Raw genomic sequence first — 15,184 nt, 5'->3', positions numbered from 1 at the left:
TAGGGCGCGCCAGGCCCGCGTGGGTCAGCTGATCGCGCACTGAGGGGGCAATTTGGGGCTCCCCATTCCTCCTCTGGGCCCCTCCGCGGCCCAGGAACGACTGCTCTCTGTGTCGGCAGGCCTGGGGGCGGCAACGGCTGCTCTTTTCGTTCTGTCGCCTGCCCGATGGAAGAGCCTCCCGGGAAGCCCCTCAGCTGTGAGGAGAAGGAAAAGGTGCCCGGGGGTGCGGGAAGGGCGGACGCAGAACTCTGACCCTCTTTCTCAGGGTTTTAGGCCTGGCTTTATGTCATCGGCGGTCCGAGGGCAGCAGGATCGTCTGACCTCCCCTCCTCTTAGGGCTGAGCGGGCACAGAAAATGAAAATGTAGAAATAGCGTGGTGCTGACCTGGTGGTGTTTAAAGAACAAATCTCATTACAGTAGCTATGCATTAATGCAGTGTGTAACACTTTATAGATAAAGCTGTATCGACACCCTTGCTCCTCCCGCCTCCCGCACTCTCAGTCTTCACTTCTCCCGCCCCACCTCCTCAAGTACATGTTTTAAGTCTGGTACTTCCAGGTCCTTTGGTGTGTTCCTGTGTGCGGTGGAGGAGGGACGTATCCCTAACCACCTAAAAGGAATTCTATGTGGATTTTTTGGAGAAGGCAAAGTTCATAAACGGTATGATCTGAATGGATCTGCAGGCTCCATTTTTCATACCCCTGCTTAGCGTTCCTGTCAGGACATGTTTATCTACCTTACTTTCATTTTTAAGTTCTAGACAGTATTTTGTAACGTATTTTTACTGTCTCAAAAAAAAAAAAAGAAAGAAAAAGAAAAATCCACAGTTGGCAGCTTGTCTAGTAGCATGTTTTGCACATAGTAGATTTTTGTTTTTGAGGACGAGTCTCACTTTGTCGCCCAGGCTAGAGTGCAATAGCGTCATCTTGGCTCACTGCAACCTCCCCCTCCCGGATTCAAGCGATTCTTCTGCCTCGGCCTCCGGAGTAGCTGGGATTACAAGCGCTCACCATCGCGCCTGCTAATTTTTGTATTTTTAGCAGAGACGGGGGTTTCACCAAGTTGGCCGGGCTGGTTTCGAACTCTTGACCTCAGATGATCTGCCCGCCTTGGCCTCCCAAAATGCTGAGATTACAGGCGTGAGCCACTGCACCCAGCCGAGTAGGTCTTTTTTTTTTTTTAAGGTATATATGGAGGATGGAAATCTTGATGTTTTGTTGGTTGAAAGATTAGTATAGCTAAAAAGTTCCTAAAAAGCAGAAAAACCTGGGCTGGCTTTGCTGCTGAGAGAATCCTTTGAACCAAAGAAGTCAAAAACACAAGGGAATCTAGACTTTCAGAGAACAGTAATTTGATTCAGCCCAATTCATTTATTTATTTAATAAATCTTTGTTAAATGCCTACTGTGTGCCTGGCTGGGGATTCAGCAGTGAGAGCTCCAGCTTCATTGGCCTGGTGTTCCTCAAACACACATAGCCCATTCCACTGCAGATACTTTATATTTGTGGTGCCCTCTGCCTGGGGTACCATTCCCTCTGATCTTCCCAAAACTAGCTCCTTCCTCCTTCAATCTTAGGCTCAAATGATGGTCATCAAAAATGCCTCCCTGACCACTCTAACTAAAGTAGTCCCTATCAGTAGGCTAGTAACTCTCTCACATCACTCTGTTTATCTATCTAGTTATTTATTACCTTGTGAAATCATTTTCTGTTTTCTTATTATATGTATTTTTCACTGTATGTAAATTACATCTGGAGTAGCATCTGGAGCAATAATTGCCACATAGTGGGTATCGGTTATTGTCCCAGGTACCAGAGATACCTGGACCATTAACTGACAAAAGATTCATTTGTTAAGTGACTGAGGGTGACAGTCCCTGCCACCTTCATGGATCTGGGCAATGGGGAGAAACAGAGATGTAAACAGACAACATAGTGTGATAATACTGTGATAAGGGAAGTAAGAGGACTGGTAGAGTGTCTAACTATCTAACCTAGATTTGGAGAAGGACCCAGAAGTCTATTCCAGGGAAATAAAAATCTAAGCTAAGTCTTGAAATGTTCCAAGTGACCAGGAACAGGTTATGCAAAGATTCTGAAATGGTCAAGAGCTTGGTGCTTTTTGAGAACCGAAAGTAGATTGTTAGGGACCAGTGCTACTCGCTGCCTCTTGCTAAGGGACCCTGCCAAACATTTCATCCCTTCCCTCTGACTTGACCTTTCCACTTGCCCAGTATTGTTGGTGTTTTTCTTCTTCCAGTTAAAGGAGAAATTAGCATTCTTGAAAAGGGAATACAGCAAGACACTAGCCCGCCTTCAGGTAAGTGAATGTATTCTCAAATTAAGGTGTTGTAGTACAAACAATTTGAAAACGGTTCTTGACTCTAATAAAGCTTTAAAGAAAATGTATTTCTTGGGCTGTTTTTGTTTCCTCTAGCGTGCCCAAAGAGCTGAAAAAATAAGGCATTCTATTAAGAAAACAGTAGAAGAACAAGATCGCTTGTCCCAGCAGGAACTCTCACCAAAGCTAAACCACTCAGGTAAATCTAGACCATTCACTTATGCCTGCTTTATTATTCATTTCCTATGTATATTTTGGCTGTTGTTCTTTTTCCCACAGTGAAGATAATGACTAACAGTAGACTCTTCAGTTTTAATTTTATTTTAATTTTATTTTTTTGAGACACAGTCTCATTCTGTCACCCAGGATGGAGTGCAGTGACACAATCTTGGCTCACTATAATCTCCACCTTTCGGGCTCAAGTGATTCTCATGCCTCAGCCTCCCAAGTAGCTAGGATTACAGGCACACACACTACCACACCTGGCTAATTTTTATATTTTTAGTAGAGACAGGGTTTCGCCACGTTGGCTTGGCTGGTCTCAAACTCCTGGCCTCAAGTGATCTATCCGCCTGGGCCTCCCAAAGTGCTAGGATACAGGTATGAGCCACTGTGCCCAGCTGCAGTATACTCTAATTAACATAAAATTCATATGCCATAAAATCTACTCTGTAGACTCTGCTTTCAGTTATACTGTTTATTAGTTGCTCTTTTTCCCTCTCTTCACTTTTTTCCCTTCTCAATTTTTAGAAATTATATTTATTGTTTACATTTTAGAAAGTTTTTTTAAATTTATGTATATATGAACAGAGAAAAAAATCTGAGTAAAAATACTCTAAAACCAATGGTCAATTCTGATGTTAAAATTCAAGTAATTTATAATAATAAAATTGAGGGTTATTGAAAAGGGAAGTTTATGAAAATTACTTGAGTCAAGGGGAAAATAAAAGAAATACATGAGATAGGCCAGGCGCAGTGGCTCACACCTGTAATCCCAACACTTTGGGAGGCTGAGGCAGGTGTATCACCTGAGGTCAGGAGTTCGAGACCAAAATGAACAACATGGAGAAATCCTGTCTCTGCTAAAAATACAAAATTAGCCAGGCAGGGTGGCGCATCCGTGTAATCCCAGCTAATTGGGAGCCCAAGGCAGGAGAATCGCTTGAACCCAGGAGGCGGAGATTGCAGTAAGCCGAGATCACGCCATTGCACTCCAGCCTGGGCAACAAGAGCAAAACACCACCTCAAAAAAAAAAAAAAAAAAAGAAATACATGAGATAAAAAATTAGTTGAGATTTAAAAATTAAGAGAAAAGGTTGTGCGATAAAGAATACTCTGTTTAAAACACATTTTTAGCACAATACTGTTTGTTTTGCATGTACTTAAAATTTCATAGATTATTTGAATTTAAAAAATTAGGACTTTTAGCTTTGTACAGTGGCAGTATCGTAGCCAATGAGGTTTATCCAAGGTGCAATTATTGCTAATTGAAAACTTTTCCCAATACCCTGCCATGACAACTTGAAATATAGTTGGCATTGGCAATTCTTGACAGTCTCTTCGGAGACTGAAAAAAAAATTAGGACTTTTAAAAGTATGTACAGTATGGAGTATGTACAGTTCCTTTACAGACTCCATCAGATGGTAGAAGTAGTCAGCACCTTGAACATATTCCTCTTAAAGATAACAGTGAACTTACTACTCACAGCCTAAAAAACAGTTTTACTTCACCTGTAAATTCATCTGCCTGAATGAAATGCCACTGATTCTTTCTTGAATAAATGTTTAGTAGTATTTGTATATAATAGGTTTAAAAATTGAGTACTTTTTGTTTCATTTTATAAGACAAATAAGTTATATACCTTTTTTTTCCTCTTCAGAACCTAAAAATAAAATATCTCTTTATAACAAGTTACACATCAAAACCCGTCTTGATGAAGAAACTGGAGAAAAGACATCTATCACACTTGATGTTGGGCCTGAGTCTTCTAACCCTGGAGATGGCCCAGGAGGATTACCTGTACAAAGAACAGATGACACCCAAGAACATTTCCCACACAGGGTCAGTGACCCTGATAGTGAGAAAAAACAGAAACTGCCATGGAGAAGTAAGAAGCAGCAGAAGAGAACATTTATTTCACAGGAGAGAGACTGTGTCTTTGTCACTGATTCACTCAGACTGTCTGGGAAAAGCCTAAAGGGACAGGAAGAAATCAGCAGCAAAAATCCAACTAGATCATCAGTAACTGAAATAAGAACTCACTTTTTAAGTCTTCAGTCTGAACTTCTGGATTCTCCAGAACCAATTACAGAAACTAATGGAGAGAGTATATTAATTCCACCAACTGCCCAACCAGAAAAAGGTGTTGATACACTCCTAAGAACTAATTTCACCAAGACGACTACAGTTCCTTTACAGACTCCATCAGACAGTAGAAGGAGTCAGCATTTTGAACATATTCCTCCTAAAGGTAGCAGTGAACTTACTACTCGCAGCCTAAAAAGCATTAGATTTACTTCACCTGTAAGTTTGGAGGCACAGGGCAAAAAAGTAACTATCTCTACAGAGAACCTGGTTGTAAATAAAGCTGTAAGTGGCCATCTGCCCACAAGTTCTAATTTAGAGGCAGATATTTCATGTTCTACAAATGAACTCACTCACAATAACTTATCAGCAAATGAAAACCAAAACTTAAAAGAACAAAATCAAACAGAGAAATCTTTAAAATCTCCCAGCGATGCTCTTGATGGCAGAAATGAAAATCTTCAGGAAAATGATATTCTAAGTCAAGCTAAGAGTCTTAGCCTAGAAGCAACTTCTCCTCTTTCTGCAGAAAAACATTCTTGCACAATGCTTGAAGGTCTTCTGTTTCCTGCAGAATATTATGTTAGAACAACACGAAGCATGTCCAATTGCCAGAGGAAAGTAGCCGTGGAGGCTGTCATTCAGAGTCATTTGGATGTCAAAAAGAAAGGGTTTAAAAATGAAAATAAGGATGCAAGTAAAAATTTAAACCTTTCCAATGAGGAAACTGACCAAAGTGCAATTAGGATGGCTGACACATGCACAGGACAACCGAGTTCAAGAAACTCTCAGAAACTTTTCTCATTAACTAAAGTCAACTCTCCCACTGGGCCCACTGAAGACAGTGACTTGTCTAGGAAGGCAGTTGCCCGGGCATCTGGTAGAAGAAACAGAGGAAAAAGAAAATCAACCTGCACCCCAGCATCAGATCATTGTGAACCACTTTTGCCAACTTCCAGCATGTCAGTTATTAATAGGGCCAAGGAGGAAGTCACCTCGCACAAATATCAGAACAAAAAAGCAGTTATTCGAGAGAAAGGTAAATCAAGATGTGTTTGATGATGATGATGATGAAAGCTAACAATTACTCTGTGCCCAGTAATTTCTTTTTTTGTTGTTTTCTAAAAGAGCTGAGTGTGGTGGCTTACATCTATAATTCCAGCTCTTTGTAGAGCTGAGGCTGGCAGATTGTTTGAGCCCAGGAGTTTGAGACCAGCCCGGGCAACATAGCAAAACTACGTCTCTACAAAAAATACAAAAATTAGCTGGGTATATGGGTGTGATGGCATGTGCCTGTAGTCCTAGGTAGTCAGGAGGCTGAGGTGGGAGGATCGCTTGAGCCCGGGAGGCAGAGGTTGCGGTGAGCCAAGATCTAGCACTCCAGTCTGGGGAACAGAGTGAGACCCTGGCTCAAATAAATAAATGAATGAATGAATGATAAATTAATAAAGAGACAGGGTCTCACAATCATCCAGGCTAGGATGCAGTGGTTTGATCATGGCTCATAGCATATCTCCTGGGCTCAAATGTTCCTTCTGCCTCAGCCTCCGAGCTAGCTGAGACTACAGGCATGTACCACCATGCCTGGCTAATGTTTTTAAATTCTTTGTAGAGGCGAGGTCTTGCCCTGTTGCCTAGGCTGATCTTGAACTCCTGGCCTCAAACAACTCTCCCACCACGGCCTCCCAAAGTGCTGGAATTACAGACATGAGCCACTGTGTCCAGCCTACCTGGCACTTTCTAAATGTTGTACAGATACTAACTCATTGAGTCATCATAGCAGTCCTACCTGAGGTAGAATCTATTTTCATTCTCACTTTACAGGTGAGGAAACTAAAGCATAGGGAGATTAAAATTACTTTAGGCCGGTTGCAGTGACTCATGCCTGTAATCCCAGCACTTTAGGAGGCCAAGGCAGGTGGGTCACTTGAGGTTGGGAATTCGAGACCAGCCTGGCCAGCATGGTGAAACCCCATCTCTACTAAAAATACACACACACACACACACACACACACACACACACACACACACAAATTAGCCAGGTGTGGTGGCACATGCCTGTAATCCCTGCTACTCAGGAGCCTGAGGCAGGAGAATTGCTTGAACCCAGGAGGTGGAGGCTCCAGCCTGGGTGACAGAGTGATACTACATCTCCAAAAAAAAAAAAAAAAATTAAAAATTAAATTAAATGACTTTAATTAATGTAATTAAAATCAAGAGCCAGGATTCAAACCTGATGGTATGGTGCCAGTGTTCACTAATAGAGCTGAAACAAACACTGAAAAGGAAAATATATTGGTTGTATATGTAATATTAATATTTATTCAGGCAGAACACAATTCTTATCTATGGCTAGAAGCTTTACAGCTAATATAGAAAGTGTTTTTTGAAGTAAAATGGAATTTGTACTAAAGTAAGACTCTATGTCAGGTTTGGTGGCTCAACCCTGTAATCCCAGCACTTTGGGAGGCCAAGGCGGGAGGATTGCTTGAGCCCAGGAGTTTGAGACCAGCTTGAGCAACATGATGAAACCCCATCTCTACAAAAAAAATATATAGAAAAATTAACCAGGTGTGGTGGTGTATGCTTGTAGTTTCAGTTACTTGAGAGGCTTAGGTGGGAGGATCACTTGAGCCCAGGAGGTTGAGGCTGCAGTGAGCCGTGATTGCACCACTGCACTCCAGCCTGGGTGACAGAGCAAGACCCAAGACCCTCTCTCAAAAGAAAAAAAGAGTAGGAGTCCACTGACTACCTCTTTTAGAAATCAACATGTAATATGAAAGGCCTGAGCAACTTTTTTTGATAAAATATCTAATGCAGTGTCTCTAAGGCCTCCAAGGAACACAAGATTTTTGAGGATGGCAAGCAAGGATACATTGTAATTTAAACTTTTAATTTATTTACTGAGGATTTAATCATATCTGATCAACTGAGCACAAAAACTGGGTAATTCATTATGGCTGTAAACCAGGGATCAGCATACTTTCTAGAAGGGGCCAGATAGCACATATTTTAGTCTTTGTGCTCTGTCTTAACTACTCAGCTATGTGCCAGAGCAGCCAAATTCAATTTGTAACTGTGACTATGTTCTAACACACCTTTACTGTGCATTTTACAGCCGAGTTCGTAAAACAAAAAAAGCAACTTTATGTGCAAAAATAGGTAGCAGGCAGTTCTGTACCACTGGACAGGGACTTGGTCTATGAGCTATGATTAATTAATCCAAAAATAATAATTGTGACTCTTCATTATCTTTTAAGTTAACAAGAATACAAAGTCATCAAAAAGTAGGCAATCCAGCAATCTAGAAATACTGTTTTTTACACAGTAGTTTTTTGTTGTTGAGACAGAGTTTCGCTCTTATTGCCCAGGATGGAGTGCAATGGTGCTGTCTCAGCTCACTGCAACCTCCACCTCCCAAGTTCAAGTGATTCTCCCACCTCAGCCTCCTGAGTAGCTGGGATTACAGGTGCCCACCACCATGCCCAGCTAATTTTTATATTTTTAGTAGAGACGAGGTTTTGCCATTTTGACCAAGCTGGTCTTGACCTCCTAACCTCAGGTGATCTGCCTGCCTCGGCCTCCCAAAGTGCTGAGATTACAGGCATGAGCCACCAGGCCCAACCAGTAGTTTGAAATAGTCTGCTGTAATTTTAGTAGACTGCAGCTACATTTAAAAACTTTTTTTCACAAGGCAACATTCACATAACAACATTAGCCATTTTAAATTAAGTGAACAAGTCAGTACATTTACAGTGTTGTGCAGCTATCACCTCTATCTCATTCTAAAACATTTTCATCACCTCAAAATCCCATACCTATTAAGCAGCTGCTACCTATTTCTCTCCCCCTACCCTCTTTGGGCAACCACCAATCTGCATTCTGTCTCTATGGATTTGCATATACATCGTATTTCATATATATGGAATCATACAATATGAGACCTTTTGTGTCTGGCTGCTTTCACTTAGAATAACAGGTTTATTTGTTTTTGAGATGGAGTCTTACTCTGTTGCCCAGGCTGGAGTGCAGTGGCAAAATCTCAGCTCACTGCAACCTCTGCCTCCCAGGTTCAAGTGATTTTTCTGCCTCAGCCTCAGCCTCAGGAGTAGCTGGGATTACAGGCACCCACCACCACACCTGGCTAATATTTGTATTTTTAGTAGAGACAGGGTTTCATCGTGTTGGCCATGCTGGTCTCAAACTCCTGATCTCAAGTGATCCACTTGCCTTTGGCCTCCCAAAGTGCTGGGATTATAGGTATGAGCCACCAAGCCTGGCCACTTAGTATAATGTTTTTAAGGTACAGCCTGTGTTGTAACATGCATCAGTAGTTTGTTCATTTTTATGACTAGATAATATTCCATCATATGTATATGCCACAGTTTGTTTATGCATTCATCATTTAGGATATAGCAACATTTTGAATGGTGTGGGATACCATTTGCAATAAAAGCAGTTAATTTCTACTCAGGAGGCTGATGTGGGAGGTTGCAGTGAGCCAAAATCTCACCACTTCACTCCAGCCTGGGCAACAGTGAGACCCTGTCTTGAAACAAAAAAGCAAACAAAAAGCAGTAAATTACTCTCTGCTTCAAAAGGGGACTTAATTTTCCATAGTGAGAGGAGCCAGCATTTAGGAGACCATACTCTGGCAGCCTGTTGGAATCACAGTTTTAGAGGCAGGAAAGGATATAGATATTTTTAGTTCACTTCCCTTATGAGAGACAATGAGAAAAGGGAAAATGAAATAAATCGATTTGCCTAAGTTTACACTGTAAATAAGTGGTTGAGCTGAGACTTCACCTCAGTCCCTTTTCCCAGTTAATGTTGGCCATATACTGTTTTGTTTTATTTGGTTTTATTTATTTATTCATTCTTTGAGATGGAATCTCACTCTGTTGCCCAAGCCGGAGTTCAGGGGTGCAGTCTGGTTCACTGCAACCTCCACCTCCTGGGTTTAAGCGATTCTCCTGCCTCAGCTTCGAGTAGCTGAGATCACAGGCACGCACCATCACTCCGGCTAATTTTTTTTTTGTATTTTTAGTAGAGACAGGGTTTCACCATGTTGGCGAGGCTGGTCTTAAACTCCTGACCTCAAGTGATCCGCCTGCCTCAGCCTCTCAAAGTGCTGAGACTGTAAGTGTGAGCCACTGTGCCTGGCCTTATTTTTTTTTTAATTTTTAGTTTTTGGTTTTTTTTAAAAGACAGCCTCACTGTGTTGCCCAGGCTGGTCTTGAACCCCTGGGTTCTGGCGATTCTCTTACCTTGACCTCTCAAAGCACTAGGATTACAGCTGTGAGCTACCACACCTGGCTAGCAATACACTTTTGGGATAGTGTGGAAAAAGAGCTGCTAATTAACCACTAACCCATGACCATTGTTTGAACCCTTCACCCAGGTTTCTGAGTCGTGAGTGGGAAAAGTAATGAACATTTTCTAGTATATGTGAGTTTAGAAGCTCACTCTTTGTTGGGTATTAATGTCTCTTTTGTTGGGTTTTGTTACTATGTGGCTTATTTTTCTCTAGGGAAGAAAAGTCGTCATCAAAAAGAGGACTCCCTTTCTTGGAGTAATAGTGCTTATTTATCCTTGGATGATGATGCTTTCACGGCTCCATTCCATAAGAATGAAATGCTGAGTTTAAAGCAACTATCGTCTTTTCTCAATATCACAGACTTTCAGTTACCTGATGAAGACTTTGGGCCTCTTAAGCTTGAAAAACTGAAATCCTGCTCAGAAAAACTAATGGAGCCCTTTGAATCAAAAGTGTATGGAGAGAGGCATCTTAAAGGGAGAAATCGTATTTTTCCAGAGGAACTGAGTCCTAAATGCATGGATACAGAAATGGAAGACTTAGAAGAGGACATTGTTGTTCTACCAGGAAAATCGCATCCCCAAATGCCAAACCCACAAAGCCAGTGTACAAAGAAGGGCCTTTCTTCATCCATATTACTTTATACTCCTTTAAATATGGTTGTGCCTGATGATAATGATAGACCTACTGCAGACATGTGTTCACCTGCTTTTCCCATCTTAGGTATTACTCCAGGCTTTGGCTCTCAAGGCTCCTATGAAAAAGCATGCACCGAGGTCACTGGACGAACTAGCTGTACATTCCAACTTGCTCATTTGAAAGACTCAGTCTGTCTTGCCAGTGATGGTAAACAGTGCAACAGTTCAAGCAGCCCAGCAAAACCACATACCACCCTGCAAGTGTCAGGCAGACAAGGACAACCTACCTGTGACTGTGAGTCTGTCCCGCAAGGAACACCCCCACCCATTGAGTCATTCACTTTTAAAGAAAATCAGCTCTATGGAAACACATGCCAGGAGTTGCATAAACAGTCTATCGAACAGGTACATTTATTTCCTTTGTGAAATTTTCTCTGAAGGAATGAAATATCTTAGTGAATGTAAACAGCATGACTTGCTTGGGTATTAGGCCCTCCATGTTTAAGAATGTTTTAACATGTTTCTTTGATATGACTTCATTGTAAACATTAAGTTCATTCTGGGGAAATTAAGGCTCATTAAAATGTTTCTTTTAAATACGGGAGATCGTATTCTCTTTGTCATCAGTGAAAACAGTTTGCATCTGGAGCTTTGCCACTATTATAAGAGGAAATAAAGACAATATGAAGTAGATATTTTGATGAGTAGGTGATGCAGGCAGACGTTATACATAAAGTGTAGACTAATGATGTGACTTTTGTTTTCACAGAATGAAGTAGCAGTGCTTCCTGCTTCTGGTAGCATAAACCCAGGCAACCTAAAATTGGTTTCAAAGTTAAAGGTCAGAAGAATATTCTTTTACAGTGTCTTGTGTCTTTCATATGAAAACTTGAATGAATTGAAAAATAATTTGATCATATAGCTTCTTGTTCTTTAATACTATTAAATATATTGGTAAACAGATTCAGAAAAACAGATTTGGATTGTTTGTTTTTCCCAATATTTACCTCTGTTTATGTTTTGAGCTCTTCTCTTGACGTTTCTATACCAACCTATTGCCAAGAACAACTTAGGCTAAGTAAATCTAAGTTAGGGAGCTGGGCGCGGTGGCTCACGCCTGTAATCTCATCACTTTGGGAGGCTGAAGCGGGCAAATCATTTGAGGTCAGGAGTTTGAGGTCAGCCTGGCCAACATGGTGAAACCCCATCTTTACTAAAAATACAACAACTAGCCAAGCGTGGTGGTCGTCCCTATAATCCCAGCTACTAGGGAGGCTGAGAAGGAGAATACTTGAACCCAGGGGCAGATGTTGCATTGAGCCAAGATCTCACCACTGCACTCCAGCCTGGCAACAGAATGAGACTCTGTCTCAAATGAGATGAGATGAGATGTCAGGCATTTTGACAGAAAGAGAGTGAAATGAGAGTGATTCATGACTCTCCTCAAATGGTATAGTGTTTCTAGAAAAATCACTTATGGTGATTTATAAGAAAATGGGTAGCAGTTCTAGATTTTGATAGATTGGTTAATCTTTTCTATGTAGTGTGATAACTGAAAATGTTGCATTACTAAATGTCCTAGGGGTAGGGGTGAAGACGGGAGTACAGAAGCTCTCCCAGAGAATCAATAGTGTGAAGGAAAGAGCTTCAAATCCACATACACAGTGTTTTTTCCAGTTACTGGCTGTGTCACCTTGAACAAATTGTGTAACCTCTAAGCTCTAGATTCCTTTTCCATAAAGGATACATAATAATACCTGTGCTCTGTTTCAGAATTTATTCTTGAGTCAATTTTAATAACTTAGTTTATTTTTATTTTATTTTTTGAGACAGAGTCTCCCTCTGTTGCCCAGGCTGGAGTGCCATGGGGCAATCTCCAATCTCCACTCACTGCAACCTCCACCTCACAGGCTCAAGTGATTCTTGTACCTCAGCCTCCAGGGTAGCTGGGATTACAGGTGCGCACCACCACACCTTGCTAATTTTTTTATTTTTATTTATTTATTTTTTTAGACAGAGTTTTGCTTTTGTTACCCAGGCTGGAGTGCAGTGGTGTGATCTCAGCTCACCGCAACCTCCACCTCCCGGGTTCAAGCAATTCTGCTGCCTCAGCCTTCCCAGTAGCTGGGATTACAGGCATGTACCACTGCGCCTGGCTAATTTTGTACTTTTAGTAGAGACAGGTTTCTACATGTTGGTCAGGCTGGTCTCGAACTCCTGACCTTAGGTGATCCGCCAACATCAGCCTCACAAAGTGCTGGGATTACAGGCGTGAACCACTGCACCTGGCCAATTTTTGTATTTTTAGTAGAGATGGAGTTTCGCCACCTTGGCCAGGCTAGTCTTGAACTCCTAACCTCAGGGGCTTTGCCTGCCTCGGCCTCTCAAAGTGCTGGGATCATAGGTGTGAGCTACCACGCCCAGTATCCTAATAACTTAGCCTCTTAAGGAATCAACCATTTCATTCATATTTTCAGATTTGTAAGTAAAAAGTTACTAATAGATTTTAAAAATCTGTATATATGCAATTAAGCCTCTCCTCTCCATTCTCCCATTTCTAAAATTATTGTTTTTCTACATTAGACTTGGGATTTGGCCATTATATCAATTATTAATTGGGTGGTATTTTTTGTTGTTGTTTTTTGTTTTGTTTTCTAGTTCATTTATTTCTGGGTTTTGTTTTGTTTTGTTTTATGAGAGTGAGTCTTGTTCTGTCACCAGGCTGGAGTGCACTGGCTCTATCTTAGCTCACTGCAACCTCTGCCTTCCAGATTCAAGCGATTCTTCCACTTCAGCTTCCCAAGTAACTGGGACTCCAGGCACGTGCCACCACACCTGGCTAATTTTTTGTATGTTTAGTAGAGACAGGGTTTCACCGTGTTAGCCAGGGCAGTTTCAATCTCCTGAACTCATGATCCACTAGCCTCGGCCTTCCAAAGTGCCAGGATTACAGGCATGAGCCACTGCACCTGGCCTAGTTCTGTTTTTGTAATAAGTAGAGTAACTATAAATAATTCCTTCGTACTGTTTTTTTTGTTCTTATTTTGTTTTTGTACTGACTTCCTGAGCTGCATGCTTACCTGATTTTAATCTTTCTTGTTTTCTTATAAATGGCTTTGTGATTTTGATTTTTCTTGGAAATTTCCAAATTTTCTTGGAAATACTGGTTTGGCCATGCTCTGTGGTTTGGATATGTAGTGCTCCCGTTGTCATAATAGTAGATAGTGTAATATATGTTGTTTCCATGTTATTCCCTCTTCAACCCATGAGTGGCTCATCAGGGTGTTTCATTTTCAAATGGGTAGGTTCTATGGGATATCTTCTTATGGTTAAATCTGAATTTATTCCATCTGGACTATATATTTTAAAATCTTTCATGCGCCAAGCATGGTGCTCATGCCTGTAATCCAAGCACTTTGGGAGGTGAAACCTGTCTCTACCATAAATACAAAAATTAGCCGGGTGTGGTGGCAGGTGCCTGTGATCCCAGCTACTCTGAAGGCTGAGGCAGGAGAATCGCTTGAATCCAGGAGGCAGAGGTTACAGTGAGCCAAGATTGCACTACTGTACAGCCTGGGTGATAGAGTGAGTGAGACTCAATCTCAAAAAAAAAAATTAAAATTAATAAATTAAAACATAAAATATTTCATAATGTAAGTTTGATGGGCAATTTTTTAGGTACATAAGAACCACAAAACTCTTTCTTTTGACCTGCATAAAACTTAAATTTTACATACCTACTGTTTCATTGAATTGTAATCCCTCACTTTTCATATTTATACTTTGCATAAAACAGCCCTCGAGTACCACTTTAACAGAACTCTTGTTGCTATTGTGTCAGAATCTTTCAGGTTCCTGTTCCGTAGATGTGAGTGCCATGTTTTGGGAAAGAGCCGGTTGTAAAGAGCCATGTATCATAACTGCTTGTGAAGATGTAGTTTCTCTTTGGAAAGCTTTGGGTGCTTGGCAGTGGGAAAAACTTTATACCTGGCACTTCACAGAGGTAAGTGGGAATCTCAACCTGAAAGGCATATTTGCCTAATATTGTAGATGGGTAGTTTACCAAACTTGGGAGCTATGACCATGCAAGGCAGAACAGAGATGAGTTTTTTTTTCCCCAACATTTTATTATGGAAAGTTTCAAACACCCAGAAAAGTAGTATAGTGAGCACCCATATACCTACCATTATAGATAGACTCTACCATTAACATGCTGCTTTATTGCAAATTTTTGTTTGTTTGTTTGAGACAAGGTCTCACTCTGTCACACAGGCTGTAGTTCAGTGGCATGATCATGGCTCACTGCAGCCTCAACCTCCCCAGGCTAGGTAATCTTCTCACCTCAGCCTCCCAAGTAGCTGGGACCATAGGCATACACTACCATGTCTGGCTAATTTTTTATTGTTTTTTTTTTTCTTTTTATTGAGATGGAATCTCTCTCTGTCACATAGGCTGGAGTGCAGTGGCACGATCTCAGCCCACTGCCAACCTCTGCCACCCGGGTTCAAGGGATTCTTGTGCCTCAGCCTCGTGAGTAGCTGGGATTATAGGTGCCTGCCACCATGCCTGGCTAATTTTTTTGT

General features: G+C 41.3%; 1 protein-coding gene and 1 non-coding gene across 3 annotated transcripts in view; both read left to right on the top strand.

Moving 5' to 3' along the window:
- Window positions 1–11: 11 nt before the first annotated feature.
- Window positions 12–15,184, top strand: part of PALB2 (partner and localizer of BRCA2) — a 36,481-nt gene continuing 21,308 nt past the window's right edge. Inside the window, exons 1-7 of one of the 2 annotated variants that reach the window (XM_012464736.2) lie at window positions 12–213; window positions 2,261–2,320; window positions 2,438–2,540; window positions 4,222–5,685; window positions 10,177–11,006; window positions 11,371–11,442; window positions 14,443–14,604. In XM_012464736.2, coding sequence (XP_012320159.2) covers window positions 166–213; window positions 2,261–2,320; window positions 2,438–2,540; window positions 4,222–5,685; window positions 10,177–11,006; window positions 11,371–11,442; window positions 14,443–14,604 — 2,739 coding nt within the window. In that variant the 5' untranslated portion in view covers window positions 12–165. Of the gene's footprint in view, window positions 214–236; window positions 662–2,260; window positions 2,321–2,437; window positions 2,541–4,221; window positions 5,686–10,176; window positions 11,007–11,370; window positions 11,443–14,442; window positions 14,605–15,184 lie in introns of those variants that run through there. The other variant, XM_012464737.3, reaches the window with a different exon arrangement.
- LOC135269173 (U4 spliceosomal RNA) lies at window positions 3,768–3,908 on the top strand. Its single transcript, XR_010337468.1, has one exon. It is a non-coding gene; the product is annotated as a U4 spliceosomal RNA (small nuclear RNA).

Source organism: Aotus nancymaae, unplaced genomic scaffold (assembly GCF_030222135.1).
Source record: "Aotus nancymaae isolate 86718 unplaced genomic scaffold, 86718_ANA_hifiasm-v0.15.2.pri h1tg000049l, whole genome shotgun sequence".
NCBI classification, from domain to species: Eukaryota; Metazoa; Chordata; class Mammalia; order Primates; family Aotidae; genus Aotus; species Aotus nancymaae.
Note: the sequence above shows the minus strand (reverse complement) of the source record. Positions and strands in the feature narration are given on the sequence as shown.